The sequence below is a fragment of the Delphinapterus leucas genome, chromosome 5 (genome assembly GCF_059928025.1).
Source record: "Delphinapterus leucas isolate spDelLeu-1000000601 "Yukka" chromosome 5, BTC_Dleu_Yukka2, whole genome shotgun sequence".
NCBI classification, from domain to species: domain Eukaryota; kingdom Metazoa; phylum Chordata; class Mammalia; order Artiodactyla; family Monodontidae; genus Delphinapterus; species Delphinapterus leucas.
Genome location: NC_143133.1, coordinates 119067083 through 119086496, shown reverse-complemented (window position 1 = coordinate 119086496; position 19414 = coordinate 119067083). Strand labels below are relative to the sequence as shown.

Below are 19414 nucleotides of genomic sequence, written 5' to 3'. Positions count from 1 at the left end.
TGTAGTTTTGTTGTGTATAAATTATACCTCAATAAGCTGTTTTTTAAATGGGTGAGGTTTTCTTGGTGAGGAGGGGTCAGGCGAAGCAAGCTTCCACTCATACACACAGAAGTCATACCTTGAGACTGGGAGATGTTTTCCAGAATTGTTACTGATATTGAGGATAATGTAGGGATTCTGGAAGGTGACGCATCTGGTTGGAGAGTGTTAACTGTAGGAAAATGATAAATGTAGCGTCAGATTATAGTATTTGCTCTTCTTACTGGATTTCTTTGCAGATTCAAACAATTTGCATTTCTGATGATCTGTAAAAAACTGCTTATTGTTGAATAATGGGATACATACAATTATACATTAAATCATGAGTTCACTCTATCTCCTCCTGTAGAGATGATTAAATTTGGAATGAGAAAACTTGGGTGTTAGTAGTATACCTTCAAAAACCGGCCAAAGAAACGTGAGCAAGTTTCTCATCTTAGGCTACAGACTGTATCACCTACTGCATGAAGTTCTGCCTCCCATAAGAATGCAAACCCATGCAGAAGCACTAATCACAGTTTAGATATTACAACTTTGAGTGATAGCGATTCTTTTCACTATAAATACTTAAAATGGACATAAATACCCAGGACTTCAGATTTTATAACGTTTCTTAGTGGTCAAAGAGAAAGATTGCAATCGAGACTTTGGTTGGAAGAACTGGGGAAAACAATAATAGAAGATCCCTTCATTTTTATCTCAGCAGTGGTTTACAGTTGTATGCCTTTTCTAGAGTAACTGCTGCTTGGATGCATTTCGACCACTGTCCATGCTCTTTTTACCATGGCAAACGTTAATTTTAAATTGATTATTATTATTTGTTTGCATAAGTCAACATTTGCCATCTTTAGTCAGAAGGACTAAAACAAAAAAATAATAAATAAAAATTTATTCAAAACTCATAAATCTCAATAAATTTCAAGGAAACATAGATAATTATATGTTTTCTAAGTGTACAACGTTTATTCTTGTGAATCTGTAATAAAATGTAATTTGTATTTTGAACATTTTTGGAAAAATAATTCTCTTTTTCTTGAAATATGAAGTAATATCTTTTAATCACACCTGTTTGCCTTGTCTCTACACTGAATTGCAAGCTCCTGGAGTGTGAGGGCTGTAATTCCCACCATCCACCACACGAAGCTCTGACCACAGTGGGTATGCAGTAAGATGTAGCTGACTGCTTGGATAAACTAAGAGGCACCTCTTACAATTATGGCCCCCTTAGGAGTGTGAAGGCCATGCATAATTGCATGAAAGAAATTGATATTGCCTATGACTGCCTTGTATCTTTCTCTCTTTGTCACCCACAGCCCAGCACGCACTGCATGCTTATGCATTTTTGACATTTGTGGGGGGAGAATAATGTTAAGACTCTGTTCTTGCCAGGCAAGAGATCTGTGGGAGGAAGCTAGATATATGCCCGTAAGAACAAAGAAAAATGTCAGGCTCGTGCACTGAGCAGGCAGAAAAAGGAATCTTAAATACAAGAGTGGGAACTAGCTCAAACCTCGGTACTTAGTTGCTTTTTCCAGTGTCAAGTGTTCTAGTGAGGATGAATGGTCTTTTGGTTGTGTTGGTAGAGAATGAGATGGCTGATTAAATAACCAATGGCATTAATTCCCCTGGGATTTCCCAAGGGTTAATTTTCAAGACTCCACATTCTACCTTATTACCTTCTCATAGACAGGCTAAGTGGCGGCTACAGTTCTGAGTATAATCTATCTGGTTCAGATGAAACTCCAAGCTTTCCTCCTTAAAAGGTTAAAACGTGTTGACTGTCCAGTGCCATTATTGCTAATGATCCACAGGGAGGCAATAGAATTAACCCTTCTTAAAAGAGGATTTGTTGGCTCCTTGAACAAAGACTTATTTCTTTTTCTTTTAACCGCAAACTTTAGTTAATAAATCATTTCTGAAACCAGCACACACACACACACATACACACACTTCACCTCTATTACATTGAATGATTTCTGGTGTTTTCTAGTCTCTTTTACTTCATTTTAAAAAATACTAGTCATGACCCACTAATGGGAATTAACTTACAGTTTGAGAAACCCTGTCCATTAGCATGATCATATTGATGAAATTAAAGGTCTTGGCTGAATTCATAAATTGTGAGTTTAATGTACTTCTTCCTGCAATTAAGATGGAGCCAGGGTGTGTTCAGAGCTTATGATTTCTGTGGATTTCACTGAGACTGTATTATGCCACGTTCTACTAAAGCGGCATCGGCAGAGGAGGTACAGGAGAGGTGCAGTGGATGGTTGAGAGCATGATTCTGAAGACTGAGTACGCAGGCTCAAATCTGACTCTAGCGCTTATTTGCTGTGGAATCTTAGGCAAGGCACTTAAACTCTTTGTGTCTGAGTTTCCACATCTACAAATGGTGATTATAATTTTTCTACATCATAGCGTTGTGAAAATTAAATGAGTAAAAATAAATTTAAATTGCTTAGAAGTGTTGATACTGATATGGATATAATATATATAATTACTATAAAATTATGTTAATTTATATTATATTAATATATTATTTTATAATAATATCCTATTGTTATATTGTGATTAGGCACCTACAGAGTTGTGTCTTTCACCAAAGTCAGTTTATCTAATTTTCTCAGGTATTCTAAGTGTAAAGCTATATGACTCTTCAGACACTTACATGTTTTCAGAAGCTTCCTTGATCTAGTCAGGAACTGGAGAAACTGGAGTATATGGTGTTCTTAGATGACATCAGTTTGCTCTTAGACCTTGACTTTTGGTGATTGTAATGATTATTGAATTGCAGATATGGTATGTTATGACTTAAATTTAGTTTGCAAACTTCAGGCCAGAAATTGGAGTAGGCTGTTTGAGGCAGAGACCTCAGAATAAAGTCTGTTGTAATAAAGAGACTTGAAGAACCAAGTCTATTGTAATAATGTATACCCAAATTTACCTGATGGATTAGTCTCCAAAATTTACAAACAGCTCATGAGGCTTAATATCCTCAAAACAAACAACCCAATCAAAAAGTGGAAAGACCTAAACAGACAATTCTCCAAAGAAGACATACAGATGGCCAAAAGGCACATGAAAAGATGGTCAACACCACTAATTATTAGAGAAATGCAAATCAAAACTACAATGAGGTATCACTTCACACCAGTTGGAATGACTATCATCAAAAAATCCACAAACAGTAAATGCTGGAGAGGGTGTGGAGAGAAGGGAACCCTCCTACACTGATGGTGGGAATGTAAATTGGTACAGCCACTATGGAGAACAGTATGGAGGTTTCTTAAAAAGCTAAAAATAGAGCTACTATGTGACCATGCAATCCCACTCTTGGGCATATATCTGGGGAAAAACATGGTCCAAAAGGATACATGCACCCCAATGTTCATTGCAGCACTGTTTACAATAGCCAAGACATGGAAGCAACCTAAATCCCCCTCGACAGAGGAATACATAAAGAAGATGTGGTATATATATATACACACACACACACACACACACACACACACACACACACACACAAAAGAATATTACTCAGCCATTAAAAAGAATGAAAACAACGCCATTCACAGCAACATGGAGGGACCTAGAGATTCTCATACTGAGTGAAGTAAGTCAGACAGAGAAAGAGAAATATCGTGATATCCCTTATATGCGGAATCTAAAAAGAAATGATACAAATGAACTTATTTACAAAACAGAAACAGACTCACAGACTTAGAGAACGAACTTATGGTTACCGGGGGGAAAATGGGGGAAAGGGATAGTCGGTGAGTTTGGGATTGACATGTACACACTGCTATATTTAAAATGGATAACCAGCAAGGGCCTACTGTATGGCACAGGGAACTCTGCTCAATGTTATGTGGCAGCCTGGATGGGAGGGGAGTTTGGGAGAGAATGGATACATGTATATGTATGGCTGAGTCCCTTTGCTGTGCACCTGAAACTATCACAACATTGTTAATTGGCTATACTCCAATATAAAGTAAAAAGTTAAAAAAAAAACAAATTTACCCTATTGCCATCTGACAGTGGAACACATTTGGCTCTTGCTGTAAACCAATTACTAGGTAAATCATTGGAAGTTTTAAAGACAGAAGACCTTATTGATGTCCCAGGGTACCTCTGGTGGTTATGAGAATGCACCTCATGGAAGGCGAACTACAGTGTAATTGACCGAGGTTCCCCACCAGCTCTCTGAATTCCATCACTGTGTTTGTGCTGATGCCATACCTTCTGCGGGCTGCTCCCAGCCAGTGATTGAGCCTGGCAAGTATATGAAAGCAGGTCTGCTCCTGGGAACCGTGGGTTTCCCTGAGGAGGGACTTGAGCTGGAGGAGTCCCTGATGGCCTTCTCAAACCTTCCTTAAAGGAAGGCATACCATACACAGATATTAACAGGAGAAAAAGTGTGAGAGGCCGTAGAGGATAAAATATTCTAGTGTGAGAAAGAAAATAAAACTGTGTGTTCTATTTTCATTTCACCATGTTTCCTATTCTTCTTTTTGATATGTACGCATTTGATATGTGTTTGAGGGACTAAATTCAATTGAACGGAATGCTTATTCATTTTTCTCATTATTTATAAATAATTGGAACTGGTCTCTAACTGCAATTTGATGGATTCATGTCTCACTTTTAAAAAGAACTTTCCAGCACTTGTCACAATAACTCATTCACTCCTCCTTAACACATTTTCTTCATGTGGCTCCAGTAGAGTACACACTGCTGGTTTTTCTCCTACCTTATGTCTTATTCTTCTCAGTCTCCTTGGCTGGTTTCGTCTCTTCTTTCTGACACAGTCTTGGAGGGCCCCAGAATGCAGTCCTTTGTCCTCATGTCTAACTACACTAATTTCATTGGTGATTTCAGTCAATTTCAAGGTTTAAATAGAATATCAGTGCAAATAATCTCCTAATTTATACTTCCAGCCTAGACCTCTTTCCTAAATTTCAGATTCATAATCATGGCAAATAATAGAAATCTGAAACTCAACATGTCGAAACTTGAATTTCTGCTCTATCTGCAGCCTTTCTATCTTAGCTGATGGCAGATATTCCTTCCAGTTGCCAAAAGCCTCAGAGTTATTTTTGATTCATCTCTTTCTATACTATTCCAAATGCAATCATCAAGAATATGTATAGGCTCCACCCCCAAAATATATTTGGAATTTGGAGATTGCATGCCACCCTATGACCCTATGACCACACTGGTCCAAGCTACCATCATTTCTCTCCTCGAAAATTTGCAAAAGATAGTCTTGCTTCATTTGACAGTCTCTCCTCAGCAATCAGAGTTATACTTATAAAACATGAGTCAGATCATGTCACCCCTCTGTTTAAAATCCTCAGTGTTTTTCCATTCCATTTACAGAAAAAAATCACAGTCCTTGAAATAACCCACCAAATCTTAGGTAATCTGCCTGGTATATCCCCTGCCTTTCTCCCTGCCCTGTTTATTTAACACACCAGTCCTCTCCTCAAGTTGTAGCTCTGTTTAGATGCTCTTCCCCCACATATTAGGTGGCTCACTTCCTTCTTGTATTTTCTCAAACCTTTTTTATGACTTATCTTGACCACTTTTTCAATACTGAAAATGGTCCCCACCTCTCTGGCACTCATAATCCCTCCCTTCTACACTGTTCTACATCTTCTCTTTCTCATAGCACTTATCACCTCCCACCTTGCTTTATAATTTGGTTAATTAATATGTGTATTGATTATAGTTTGTCTATACTTATACTAGAATATAAGATCCTCAAGGGCAAGAATCTTTATTTTGCTCACTGATATTTCCCAAACGCTAGAGAGTGTGTACAAGTAGCGACCATAAGTTTTGCTGAATGGACAAACAAATTTTTTGGCAGCAGACGCAACTATTGTTGAGGAGGAAGTGAATTCATGTGTTTTCCTTTTTTGCCTTAATATTAGGATGGGTACTTATTTAAAATCATTCTCATTAATTTTTTTCATTCATTCTGAAGTAATAGAAAAAAATAGACACCTACTCTGGGTCCAACAGTAGATGCTGAAGGAAATACAACAGAGTACATGAGATAGTTATTTCATTTAAGGAGCTCTCACAGGGAAGGTGAACAGCACAAAGTTGATTGATGTGAAAAAAACAAACAGTACGTCAAGGATTAAAATAAGAGATACCATGTTATTGTTAATTGAATTTTACTTATAAATTAATTCTTAACAGAAAGAATTAGAGGTGCTTAAGCAATGATATAGGCCATAAGATGAATAAAATAAAAATGAGAAATCAGAACAAAGGAAACTGGAAGAAACAAATAAGCTCCTTCTAAGAGTTAATACCAAGCATCAATACGGTTGCTAGTGTTGGCCATAAGAATTGGTTCTGAGCATCCTGACACTCAGGGAAAGGGAGCATGGTTTACTCTAGGCTTTCATTATCAGAGTGGAAAATGATCTATTATATAAGTAAGTGGCACATCAGTGGCCCAGTCAATAAATGCTATGAGTATGGTTGGTCCCATTCTCTGTTTTGGGAGGGGAATATGCTGGTATGATCCCTGAGGTCTCTTCTAGCTTTAAGATTTAGATTCTTGTCAGGGTTCCTTTCAATTCAGATTTTGTTATAGCTAGTCTGCATTTTCACTTTTAACGGGATCCCCTCATCTACTTAATGAGCAAAATGACAAAAGGAAACTTTTCTGCCTTCACATGATAAAAATTAATTTCTGCTCTCATCAGACCTGAACTTTCTGACCTAATTGTACACTTCAAGCTATGCAAAAACAATTTTTATCTCAAAGTTCTTTCACTTTGCTTTGGGCCATCAGCATAACTAACCAGAAGTAATAGCATCCTCTAACCCAGTAATAACTGTGACTAGAGATTTGTTTACTTTAGGTAACTCTGTAGAAATATACGTTGAAGAAGGAGGGCATATTTTTCTTTTGTGACTTAATATAAATAGTTATTAATTTCCAGAAAATTATATACAATGCACAAAGAATGAATGGGGCACTGCTAATTACTTCCATATGTGCTAACTCACCTTATTCTTAAACATTTTTATTATGTGCTTTAAAGATGAGAGATACTGTGGCTCAGAGAGATAAGGTAACATGTCTGGCAATAAGTAGAAGGGCTAAGACATAAGCCAAGTATGACTCAAAACCCTATCTGTTTCCTTTCCATTATGCCGTGCAACCAACAGGTTTCAAGTGAGTTGAGTTCATCTTACTTGTTAATGGTATCATTATCAATGAGACCAGTGAAATTTTTTTCTCAGCATTCTGAAAGTTTTAGAATGTTCTCATCTCTCTCCCAAAATATATACATCATCTTACCTGAAATTCACAATTTGGATAGTACGACCTGAAAACACTGAGAAGCTTTTCAACGTGTAACTCTTCCTGTGCCGTATGCTTTCTGAGAATGTGAGCGTAAGCGATCCAAAACACGGACATGAAAATGTTAAAAAGGACTTTATTTTCAAGTTATGGGACACTGTGTGCCAGGCATCGTTCTAAGTGTTTTACACTCACTATTGTATTAATAATATTTTCATTTCATAAAGTGGAAACTGAAGCCCAGAGAGTATAAATAATTTGCTCAAAGTCACACAGAGCTGGGGTTCGAATGCAAACTCTAGACTCTGTTCTGTCAACCACAATTCTGTGCTGCCTAAGCCTCTGCTCCTCAGTCGGAATGAGTTATAAGTGCATGCCTCTTATTTTTGTTACACGAAATATTATCTATTTCAATTTCGGCTCCAATTGAGAAGGTATTCTTCCTACCAAGGTAAACTAAACACCTCCTTCCTTCAATAGGCCAAACCAGACTCTGCATATACATACAAGCAGACAGAATTATTCCTAGTGTATTAAATAAAGCACATTGTAGAGCTCATTGGAAGAGCTCACACCCTTAGCAATATCATTGAAATGTGTTGGTTCTTAAAGTGAGTGTTGGCTAGCTAATCAGTTGAGACTGTGAGTTTTTATGACCTTTCAGTGTAGACTAGAGAGCCACAAGAACAGGGCCGAGCACTTCTTAGAGAGTTATCAGATCCCTGAACTAGAGAAGAACCCACATAGCCATACCTAGATTTATACATTCATACAATTTCCTAAGTGGAAGTTTATGCCAGACCCTATCACATAAATATTGATATATTTTTCATTCCATAACTGAGTTATTTTATTCTCAACTAATTTTCAAACAGCATAAAATTTCCAAGATAATAAAAACAACTCTGGATATCACTTCGCTATGGGTATATTTCTAGTTTGAGTACGTTCTACCTGAACAATCGTATCTGTCAATAGTTCTACCCGAACAAAGTTCTACCTGAACAAAGATTCTGTCATTCAAAGTTCAAACATTCAGGTAAGTAATCCTCTGTATAAAAATAATTCATGCTTCACATTATATGGATTCTGAGAGATGAGTAACCAATCCCAGGCATTATGTAAGATGTCAAGCATAATGAATGAACCAAGACAGAGCATCCTCCTTTCCAAAGGCCAGGAGTCAGTTTTGATGGGACTTTTGTCTGTACTGGCTTCTGATTTTCCATCAAAATTAATGTCTACAATACAATTGAGGTCCTGAAACACAGTTGAGAAAGTCAAGAAGATGGGTACAATGAGAACTTTCACAAGCTGTGCTGGTGACTATGAGAATGTTGTTGTGGTGAGATATTTTTTGTGTCAACTAGACGTGGCCATGGGGTTCTCAGATATTTGGTCAAGCATTATTCTGGGTGTGCCTGTGAATGTGTTTTTGGATGAGATTAACATTCAGATCAGTAGACTGAGTGAAATAGATTACCCTCCATTAGGATGGCTCTTATCCAATCAGTTGAAGGTCTGTATAGAACAGAAAGGCTCCCTGGAGTAAGAAGAACTCTTTCTGCCAGATTGCCTTGAGCTGGGATATCAGTGTTTCCTTTGCCTTTGAACTGAGATATCGACTCTTCTTGGGTCTTGAGCTTGCCAGCTTTCAGACTGGAACTTACACCATTTGCTCTCCTGGCCCTCAGCCCTTTGGACGGACTAGAACTATACCATCCATTCTCCTACCTTTCCAGGCCTCTAGTTTGCCAACTGAGATCTTAGGACTTCTCAGACTCTGTAATGCATGAGCCAATTCTTCATAATCAATCTCTTTAGAGATTCCCATGCATATATACATATATATGCATATATACAAATACTATATATATATATAGTATATATATAGTATATATATATAGTATATACTATATATACTATATATATATATACTATATATATATATATATATATATATAGTATATATATATACTATATATATATATATATTCTTTTTGTTCTGTTTCTCTGGAAAACCCTGACAAATATAGTTGTCTTTTCAGAAAGTTAAGGGCAGATGGTTTATTCCTTTCCCAATACTCTGAGACATATTGTTCCATTTTTCTCTGGAGCTGAGGTCTCTTATCAAAGAAATCAAGAGGTTCATTTTCAAGGACAAATTATTAGCTCTGCCTGTCTGTGAGAAAATGATAAGGCTAAAGAAAAGTGAATTCTGTCATTGCTTTAAATTGTTGTAATGGCCGCATGATGGCTGCATATATCTCTGGGGAATAAACAGTTTTTCATCACTTTTTAGTGGGTCTTTCTATCTCCTCATTAGCTCTGAATTCAGAGCTAAAAAAATGAGTAGGTAGAAAAATCTGGCAGCTAGAAGGTCGCTTTTTTCATGAACCCCTTCCTCATCTTTCTTAACCTGCTTTTTCCCACCCAATGTATACCACAACAGCAGCTAAAGGGAAAAAACTCTCTTCCTCCTCTGATCTTAGCATAAGGTTATCTGAGGCTCATCTATGACACATCACTTTATACCTACATGACTGCTGGAGTGATTATAGTTATTTATAATATTGACTAGTCTTTAGTAACCCCTAATGGCAGGCTCCATGTAACACTCAAACTCTTAGCTAATGCTATGTGTGATGGAACAGAACAAATATTTATTGAATGCCTCAGTTAGTGGTGATTGGTTGAATATACCATTCTGTATATTTGGCAGGGGATTATACAAAATTTGGAGTCTCACCAGGTATGTTACAGTGGTCAGGTGAAGTTAGACTTTCCCACATGCTTTAGATATTGACCATGAATTCCTCATGCTTAGCATTGTTAAACTCAGTTGTCCATTCATACTACCTTTGCTCTGTTGAATGGGATGAATGGACATGTCTTCTGACTTTGACTGATCATTTCCATCTAACTATGACTATCTTTCTTTTATCTTTATTACATAAAATTGAATGTCATATCTATGTATAGTTGCTTATAATTCACATTTTATATATAGTTGCCTTACTTATCCTGAATTCCAAAAAAAGATCCTACATAAAACAATCAACAATTTCTAGATCCTTAAAAATAGTTTTTGAAGAGAGTGGTAAAAACATAATTTTTCAAGAAAATTGAAGTCAGATGCATAATCTGAAAGAAGGTATCAAACATGAGAACTCAGTATGTTCTAGTCAAAAATTAAATGTATATTTAACTCATATTTATGGAAGGAAGCAATACTAATAATTCTGTGGTCAAGAAGTCTACCTCAACTTTACCTAAAAGAAAAATGCTAATTATTTTAAGGAAGATGCCTCTCCTTGATCATATGGGTGAATATTTGTGAATTTTTTTGAGTGTATCTGGATTTAGTCTTCAGCCAAAACATACATCTGAAGTTTGAGACTGACTTTTCTACAGCTGATAGAATCAACCTCATTTCCTTCTAGTCTGCTATTCAAATCAGTGGTTTGCCTATTATTTGTTTTAGGAGCATTAGTTTCTATAATTCAAAATTAAAGTCTAAATGGGCTTTTTATTACATTTAAAAATCAATTATAGCTAAAGTTGGCATTATGTTAATACCATTATTTTAAACAAAATAAAAGATGCTTCAGTCTCCCCTTAAAATGAGCTGACACTTTGTCAGCTTCCCAATTGTCTTTCATCTGTAACTTCTCCTTGATAACCAATCCATGAAGCGGGGGGACGGGACTTCTCCAGAACAGTGCAAAGCACCAGCCAATGTAAAGCTACCCTCTTTGCCTGGATGTACTATATTTATGCTTTGTTTTGCTTTGTTTTTCCCAATGTTTTTTCTGTTGCATTTCTAGACTATGTAGATGGAAATAAGAATAAAAAATATGGCGATAAGGTGAAATAGAGTTAACAATATAAAAATAACTTCTTTATTCATTTGATCTATTATGTAGAAGATAAATGATGAAAAGTTAAAAGCATAATAATTTTCATTTCTAATTCTTTGAAGGTAAACTATGATGATTATTCAGGACATTTGCTGTGAAAATGTTATCAGAGTCACTCATAATTTTCAAGGCTTTATTTTTCCAATTTTTTAAAAAGTTACATGATCTTACAAGTTTACTTCATGTATTTCTCATTTTATATATACCAAAGGTGGTTATTATTGAGAACCTAAGAGATTTGTCATGTATATAAGTACCAGGTAGGATGTAGGAAGGTAAAAATCCCCCAAACAATTATAATTTCAAAACAATAGGAAGATTCAACATTATCATTTTCCTCTGCCCAATAATCTTTTTCAATTTCTGTTGCTCCATCATCCAAAATTTATTCAGTTTAAAACTAAGGATGGCAAAGCATGAGCACTTCTTTAAGTGATAACATTTTAGGCTGTTAACTGTGGTTTATAACATCATCTCTTTGGATGCCAGGACCAGGCTTTGTTAGAAAGTAGAGAAGACAGCAAACACACACTCTATACTTCTGAGAGAGGGCAAGCTGACCACAGAAACAGAACAGACCAGGAACAGTAGGTTCTGAGCAGAGGAAAATTCCGCAGGCTTTATGCATTTACCAGAACTGGTTCCACTCATCCCAGCCCCAGAGCACTGAGGCACATCATTGTATATTCTCCGGGACTGCATTTTTTTAACACAAGATTTCCTAAATATTTTAGTTGCCATGTAATGTTTTCCTTTGTGCTATTTCACTCTGTCCTCAGACCGATTGATCTACTTTGTCTCTTTCTTGGGATTTTACCCGGGAATATTTTCAGAGAAAGAAAATTAACTTACCTGGTGTTTCTGTGGCTTTGATTGAACTCTGAATCTCAGCTTTAGAGGAAAGAAAAGAAAATTGCTAAAATTAAATGTTGAATATCAAATGGACTCTCACAATTATTTCAGGTGGTAAATAGATATAGATCTTAGCTCATTTCTGATTTACTTTCATCAAATCATAAAATCAAGAGGCTTCCTGATTAGAAGAAACTTCAGAGCAGGGGTCAGCCAACTTTTTCTTAAAGGGCCAAATAGTATTTTAAGCTTTGTGGGTCATAAGTCTCTAGTGACTATTCAGCTTTGCCATTGTAGTGTGAATGCAGCTATACGTAATACCTAAAGAATATGTATGGCTGTATTCCCATTAAACTTTATTTACAAAAACAGGTGTGGGTCTGGATTGGCCTGTGAGCTGTATTTTGCTGAATCCTCTTTTGGAGCACCTAGTACAACCCCACATCTTGAATACGCCTAGATAACACAGACAACTACGAAACTTTGGTAGGTACTTCATGAGTGGCACTGCCATGTGTCATATTCCTACTAAGATATTGTGCATCTCCTGACCTGAGGAAGATTCAGAATTGTTCATACAGATTCCTCTGAAACTTAGGGAATTCCTCTAAAGTAAATATAGCTCAGAAGAGCTTCTACATATAAAATCACCTGAGAGAATTATAATCAAAGATCACTTCAACAACTTGGAGTGTTTGCAACATGAACCAAGATTTGCCAAATGAAAAAGTATAGAAAAAAATTGAAACAAATAGAAGCCCAATAATGATAGTTTAAAAATATTCACTTGCTTCCTGTGTATTTTCACTTGACTGTCTCACCAGCATCTCAAATTTAACATGCCTGAAACAGAACTCTTTTTTATTGAAGTATAGTTGATTTATAATGTTGTGTTAATATCAGGTGTACAGCACAGTGATAGTAATTCAGTTTATATATATATATATTTTATATATATTCTTTTTATTCTTTTTCAGATTTTTTCCCCTTATATGTTATTACAAAATATTGAGTATAATTCCCTGTGCTATATAGTAAGTCCCTGTTGGTTGTCTATTTTACATACAGTAATATGTATATGTTAATCCCAAACTCCTAATTTATCTTTGGTAGCCACAAGTTTGTTCTCTATGTCTGTGGGTCTATTCCTGTGGGTCTATTCCTGTAAATAAGTTCATCTGTATCTTTTTGTTTTAGATTCCACATATAAGCAATAGTATAATATTAGACTTTCCCTGTCTCACTTACTTCACTTAGCATGATAATCTCTGGGTCCATCCATGTTGCTGCAAATGGCATTATTTCATTCTTTTTTATGGCTGAGTAATATTCCATTGTATCTATATACCACATCTTCTTTACCCATTCATAACTCTTGACTAGCATCCTCAAACCCACCTCCGCCCTCACCATCTTAGATCAAAGCATGGTACAATTGTCTCCCAGGTGCACAAGCCTCATTTCCCTCCACTCTAGTCCACCACTCTGCCTCATCTGCTCAACAGTACTTTTATCACTCCAGGGACATTGATTCTTTAAAAATATGCTTGTTGTTAGTTAGAATGTAACTCCAGGAGGACAAAGATTTCTTGTTTTACTCAGAGCTGTAATCGCAGAGCCTACTACCAGGTCTCTGGTAAAAATATAAGGAATGAACGAATAACAGTAGAAAGTAATAATAATAAACCTAATTCTACCTCTTTGAATTCAATTTTTAAGAGAAAATGAATGCCTTACTTAATATTCCTGCTTGGATAATTACAGCTACTATTTTTCAAGCAACTCTTATGATCAGTTCCATATATTAATTGCTGATGTCTACGAGAAAGACATTATTATTTCCATTTTGCAGATCTGCAAATATTAGTTGAAAGCAGTGAAACTGCTTTCTCAAAGGGAGGACCGTGATTATAATTCAGGTCTGTTGGTTCTAAGGTCCATTCTCTTTTACTCAAAGAGACAGCTTTTCCTTCCACTAAACTGTTCTGAGTGGAAAGCTTATGTAATTAATTCCTACTTTTGATAACTAGTTAAAATACTTTTGGACACGGCATAATGTTGTATTTGAAAGTTGCAGTTAAAATATTTATCAGCTGCCAGAGGATTAGAATACAAATGAAATCCAAACCTTTTGTTCCTCCTGCTTTTAATATCAGGTCATAACCTTCTTGCTGATAGACTTTACAGAGAATGAAAAATTTTTAAACTCATATCAGACAAAACCTTCTGACTAGCCTTTTTTGCATTTTTTTCATCCTTCAAAAATGCATAATGAGAGAATGGACTTGGGGACACAGGGAGGGGGAATGGTAAGCTGGGACCAAGTGAGAGAGTGGCATGGACATATATACAGTACCAGTTGTAAAATAGATAGCTAGTGGGAAGCAACCGCATAGCACAGGGAGATCAGCTCGGTGCTTTGTGACCACCTAGAGGGGTGGGATAGGGAGGCTGGGAGGGAGACGCAAGAGGGAGGGGATATGGGGATGTATGTATACGTATAGCTGATTCACTTTTTATACAGCAGAAACTAACTCACCGTTGTAAAGCAGTTATACTCCAAGAAAGATGTTTTTAAAAATGCATAATGATTTTAGAGGGACATATCACGCAAAAGAAAAATAACTGTGCCTTAAAGATGTAGCTGAATATTAAAAAAATAACATATAACAATTCAAAATCCGGCCTTCCCTGGTGGCGCAGTGGTTAAGAATCTGCCTGCCAATGCAGGGGACACGGGTTCAAACCCTGGTCCAGGAAGATCCCACATGCTGCAGAGTAACTAAGCCGGTGCACCACAACTACTGAGCCTGCGCTCTAGAGCCTGCGAGCCACAACTACTGAGCCTGTGTGCCACAACTACTGAAGCCCACACACCTAGAGCCGGTGCTCCGCAACAAGAGAAGCCCACTCCCAGCAACGAAGAGTAGCCCCTGCTCGCTGCAAACAGAGAAAAGCCCGCGCGCAGCAACAAAGACCCAAACGTGGCCAAAGAAAAAATAAATAAATTTATTAAAAAAAATTCAAAATCCTTTTATTGAATCTTAAGAGGTCCAGACTTTTATATATGAATGAATATATTATTATTCTGAGGACAAAATTCTGTAAATCTTAAATATTTAATCAATACTGGAATACATATACCTTTTTATCCTAAAATCAAGGATGTATTATTCTGAAGATAATAAAGTGTTTTCATATGGCATACTATTTTCAAATTTGGAATCAGTTCTGTGGATATAAAATCTTAATAGAGAGGAATGCTATGGAATATGGCTAAAGTATTATTCTTGTTTTTTTTTTATTTATAAATTTCATAATGCAAATGTGTTTTCAAGAAAAGGAAGTAGGTGAAGTCAAATAGCAAATAAGTGTGTAACCTAGTCTCAAACTTAGATGTTTAGTAAAAACAAAATCCTTAATCAGGGTGGCTGGCAACTTAAAATTTCTTGGTTGAGTTTGTCTCTAATATGAAACTGAAGTCTTATGAAATGCAAATGAATTTTGAAATGCTAAACTTTAATCCACAGTTTAATCCAAAGCTAAACTTTGCTTAAACTGTCAGCTTTTAAAACAGAAATAATAAGCAATAATACAACAAGTAACTTTGCTAAATATTCTTATCTTATGAAGGCCATTATATTTACAGCTATATATAGCTGTATGTAATTACACACAGAACATGATTTATCATTAACAGGCCCAGGAGAAAAAATATATACAGCCATTCCCATATATAATTCTTTTCTGATTTGCTTAAAAATAATTTACTAGGACCAATTCAGATTTTCCTTCTTATTTCCACCCCCCACCCCCTTCCAAACAAAGCATTGACTGAGCCACTGTACATGAGATGAGTTCTGGTTTGGCTAAACTGTGACTTGTGACTAAGACCTTGTTATCCTGAGTATTCCTCCTTTATCAGCCCACATGAAATGATACAAACTAATTAAATATCATGTAAGAAACATTGTAATTAAGTTCCCAAATAAATGTCATAGATAAATGGTGACATTCACAAGAGAACTAATGAGGATAGGTGATCAGATAAATTAGTGTTTCCCAAAGTATAAGATGCATAGCATTGTAAGAGAGATTCTATGAGGCAGTACTGGAAAGTGGCATTAAATAAGATTGAAACACTAAATGAGAAAGTTATTTTCTTTTCAGCTTTTTTGTTTGTTTCAATGACGAAGTTTCAAAATTTCAATTTGATGCAAATATGTCATTAATACGTAGCATGTGCTTATCATTTTTTTTTCATCCCACAGCGGGAAGAATGCAGTCCCCAACAATCACAAATTATTCAGTGGAGTTTTCCACATTTGGGAAAATCACAGGGGTCAGCACAGCACATCCAGAGTGCTATGGATAAGCCTCGACGGGGGAAAACCACCTTCATGATCCTGGTATCTCCCCTTCCAGGTAAGTATTTGATTTATTTTCTTAAACAAGGACAAGCAAGCCTCAAACTCAGAGCCTTTGGCAAGCAACAAAATCTAACTAGAATTTTGTTTTATTTTGCTTACATCATAGTGACTTTCTAGCTTCTGTTTATGCCAAGTCAAACTGGTTTTTCATTTATGATGGTTTACTTTTCAAACAAATTTAAGAATAAAAAGTGCATCAATTGAAAGAAAGTACTAAATAAATAATAGTGCAGATGGTGCGCGTATCTGGCAACACTCATTAAGTTGTGGGAAATACTGAGGTAGCATCTTGCAGAGGCTCTTGATAGTTGTGTAGAATTTGAATAAGTAAGTGGAGGAAGGACAAGGGGTTGAAAGAAGGACCATACAGATGAGGAGGGCAGCATGAACAAATACTGCAGTCAGGAATAAATCTGGTAACAGCAAGAGAACCACCCTGGTGAGAATCACAGGTTTATATTCAACCAGCCTGTCAGTCCGTCAGTCTCTCATATTGATTGAACTCCTACTCGTCAAGCATATGATGCACCCAATTAAAAGCTAGTTGTTGTCTAATTCCTTCAGATACCTTATGTAAAACAGTTGTAATGAGAACAAGTGTGGTATAGTGACTTTTATGGGATTTGAGGCGAGAAAAACAGGGTCTGAATTTCATCTTTTAATTTAACCTTGGCCAAGTCACTTAGTCTTTCTGAACCTGTTTCCTTATTTGTGAAACTGGTATCATAAATACCAACTTTGCCTGGCTTTTATAAGGACTGTCATTAATAAAAGAATAGCTAAAATGTGTTATTTACTTTCCAGACACTGTTTTAAGCTTTATATATTTTTACCTCTTTTAATCGTCACATGAATCCTGTAAGGGTGTCGTCTTATTACAACCACGTTACAGATGAGGAAACTGAGAAGTTAAGGAGCTTACCAAAGGTCCCAGTCCAAATAAATGGTTGTGCTATTATTTGAACCTAAGCTATCTGATTTCAGAATCATTGTTTGTAACCAATAAGCTAACTTCCTCTTGGCATGATTGTAGGTCCCTTTTTTTTTTTATTTTAGGAAGGTTGTGGTGTCTTGAAAAGCACAGGCTTGGGCAGAGGCCATCCTCATGTTCAACCAGTAGTATATCTGAAGTGGCTACTTGATTACTACAATTATATATGATTTTTGTGTTAAACAAACTCCATACTAAACTAGGATAAATTATGCAAAAAGGAAACATATACGATAAACTATTTGTTACATATAAATGTTATGAACTCTGACTAAATAACCTACTGATTACTTATAAATGTTACTCGTTTTTACTTAACAAAAGTCAGAGTTTTCCCTTCAGATTTCCAGTCTGTAATATTGTATATGCTGTGGTAGCAGAAGCTCTAAGTGGCAAAAACCTGAGAAGTATTTTTATCCACGCACTTGCCTTAGTAGAGTTATGTCCTGGCATTTGCCCATCTCAATTTGTGTTCTACCTATAACCTTATTCCACATTCTCTCCTCAGCTAAGATAAAATCCACCAAAGGGTCTCTCCTTCCCTGTCAATCTCTTACAGTGTGAACTATACCTGCTTTCAAATCTGGTTATAGATATCTGAATGACTAAGTTTCCAGCAAGAAAAGCATCTATTTTGCTTTCTCCCTTCCATCTTCCTTTTACTTCTCTATTCTCTCTTCAGAAACCATCAGGTATGCAAAGGAAATGAAAAGAGTCAGAGAGGATGCCACATTTTTAAGCCACTGGCAGAAACAGGGAACTCAGAAAGAGAAGATTTGTAATTTTACAACAGAGTTTTACGTCCAATTTTCCCACAGTTTAGATACTGGAGGATGGGGACTCCTGTGATTGACATTTCTTTGAATCACTCCTCAGTGCCCAGTGAGGTAGCCCTACCAATGGACAGTGACAAATGCATGGATGTTGAAATCTAGGCGTAACAAGGGTAAATTCAGGACATGACATGGTCTGGGGTGGGTTAAATGGTGACATCCCCCTCCCCCTGACTTCCTTGGAAAGATATGTGTACCTAGAACTGGTGAATACAGCCTTATTAGAAAAAGGATCTTTGCCAGTGTAATTATGGATCTTGAGATGAAATCATTCCAGATTGGGGTGGGCCCCAAATCCCAAGAAATTGTCTCTATAAAAAAAGAAGACACAGACAGAAGAGGAGACACAGAAGGGAAGGCCGTATGTAGACACACAGGGAAAGAGACAATGTGAAGACAGAGGCAGAGATTAGAGTGATGTATCTCTAAGCCAAGGAATGCAGAGAATTACTGGCAATTTCCAGAAGCTAGGGGGCATGTCAGGTCACCGATGCTCTCCAAAAGATTTTTAGTGAATAAATTAATTTACTAATTAATCCAAAGGGCCCACGTTTCTTTATAAAGTCAGATCACTGAATTAATGAGGATTTCTATCTTAAAAATCCTAGTATTGTAGAAATTTGTCTTCTACAGGCAGAATAAAAGAATAAAACAGGAGAAATACACACAACTTTAAGAGAATGGGAAACAATTAGAAATGTTTGGAGAACATGCTTTTTTGATCTACATTCCACCTTTCTAGGGGGTAAAGCAACAGACCTCAATAGCTCTACTCTAAAACAAGCCTGCATTTGAGATAATGTACCCACAGTGCCTTTATCTGAGAGTCACTCTGCGAGGACCCATTGCCCATATGTTTAAGAGGTGTTCAACCTTCCCCTGCCTATAGATTGTTTTGTTCTCCTTCTGTTTCTCTGTCTTGGTTCCACTAATTTTGAATGCTTGTGTGTGTGAGGGGTGGAGATGGAAAGGGAGCATTGCCCTGCTAACCAGGAATCTGGGCAGACTCCTGGCCTCAT

At 36.5% G+C, this 19414-nt stretch overlaps 1 protein-coding gene and 1 non-coding gene across 2 annotated transcripts in view; both read right to left on the bottom strand.

Moving 5' to 3' along the window:
• The window catches only part of EMCN (endomucin), a 96491-nt gene that overhangs the window by 22929 nt on the left and 54148 nt on the right, over window positions 1-19414 (bottom strand). The window contains exons 5-6 of the mRNA XM_022582429.2: window positions 12142-12180; window positions 119-211 (exon numbers count right to left, since the gene is read on the bottom strand). Of these exons, the coding sequence (XP_022438137.2) occupies window positions 119-211; window positions 12142-12180 (132 nt within the window). The remainder of the gene's footprint in view (window positions 1-118; window positions 212-12141; window positions 12181-19414) is intronic.
• LOC115802556 (U1 spliceosomal RNA) lies at window positions 16412-16574 on the bottom strand. Its single transcript, XR_004023023.1, has one exon. It is a non-coding gene; the product is annotated as a U1 spliceosomal RNA (small nuclear RNA).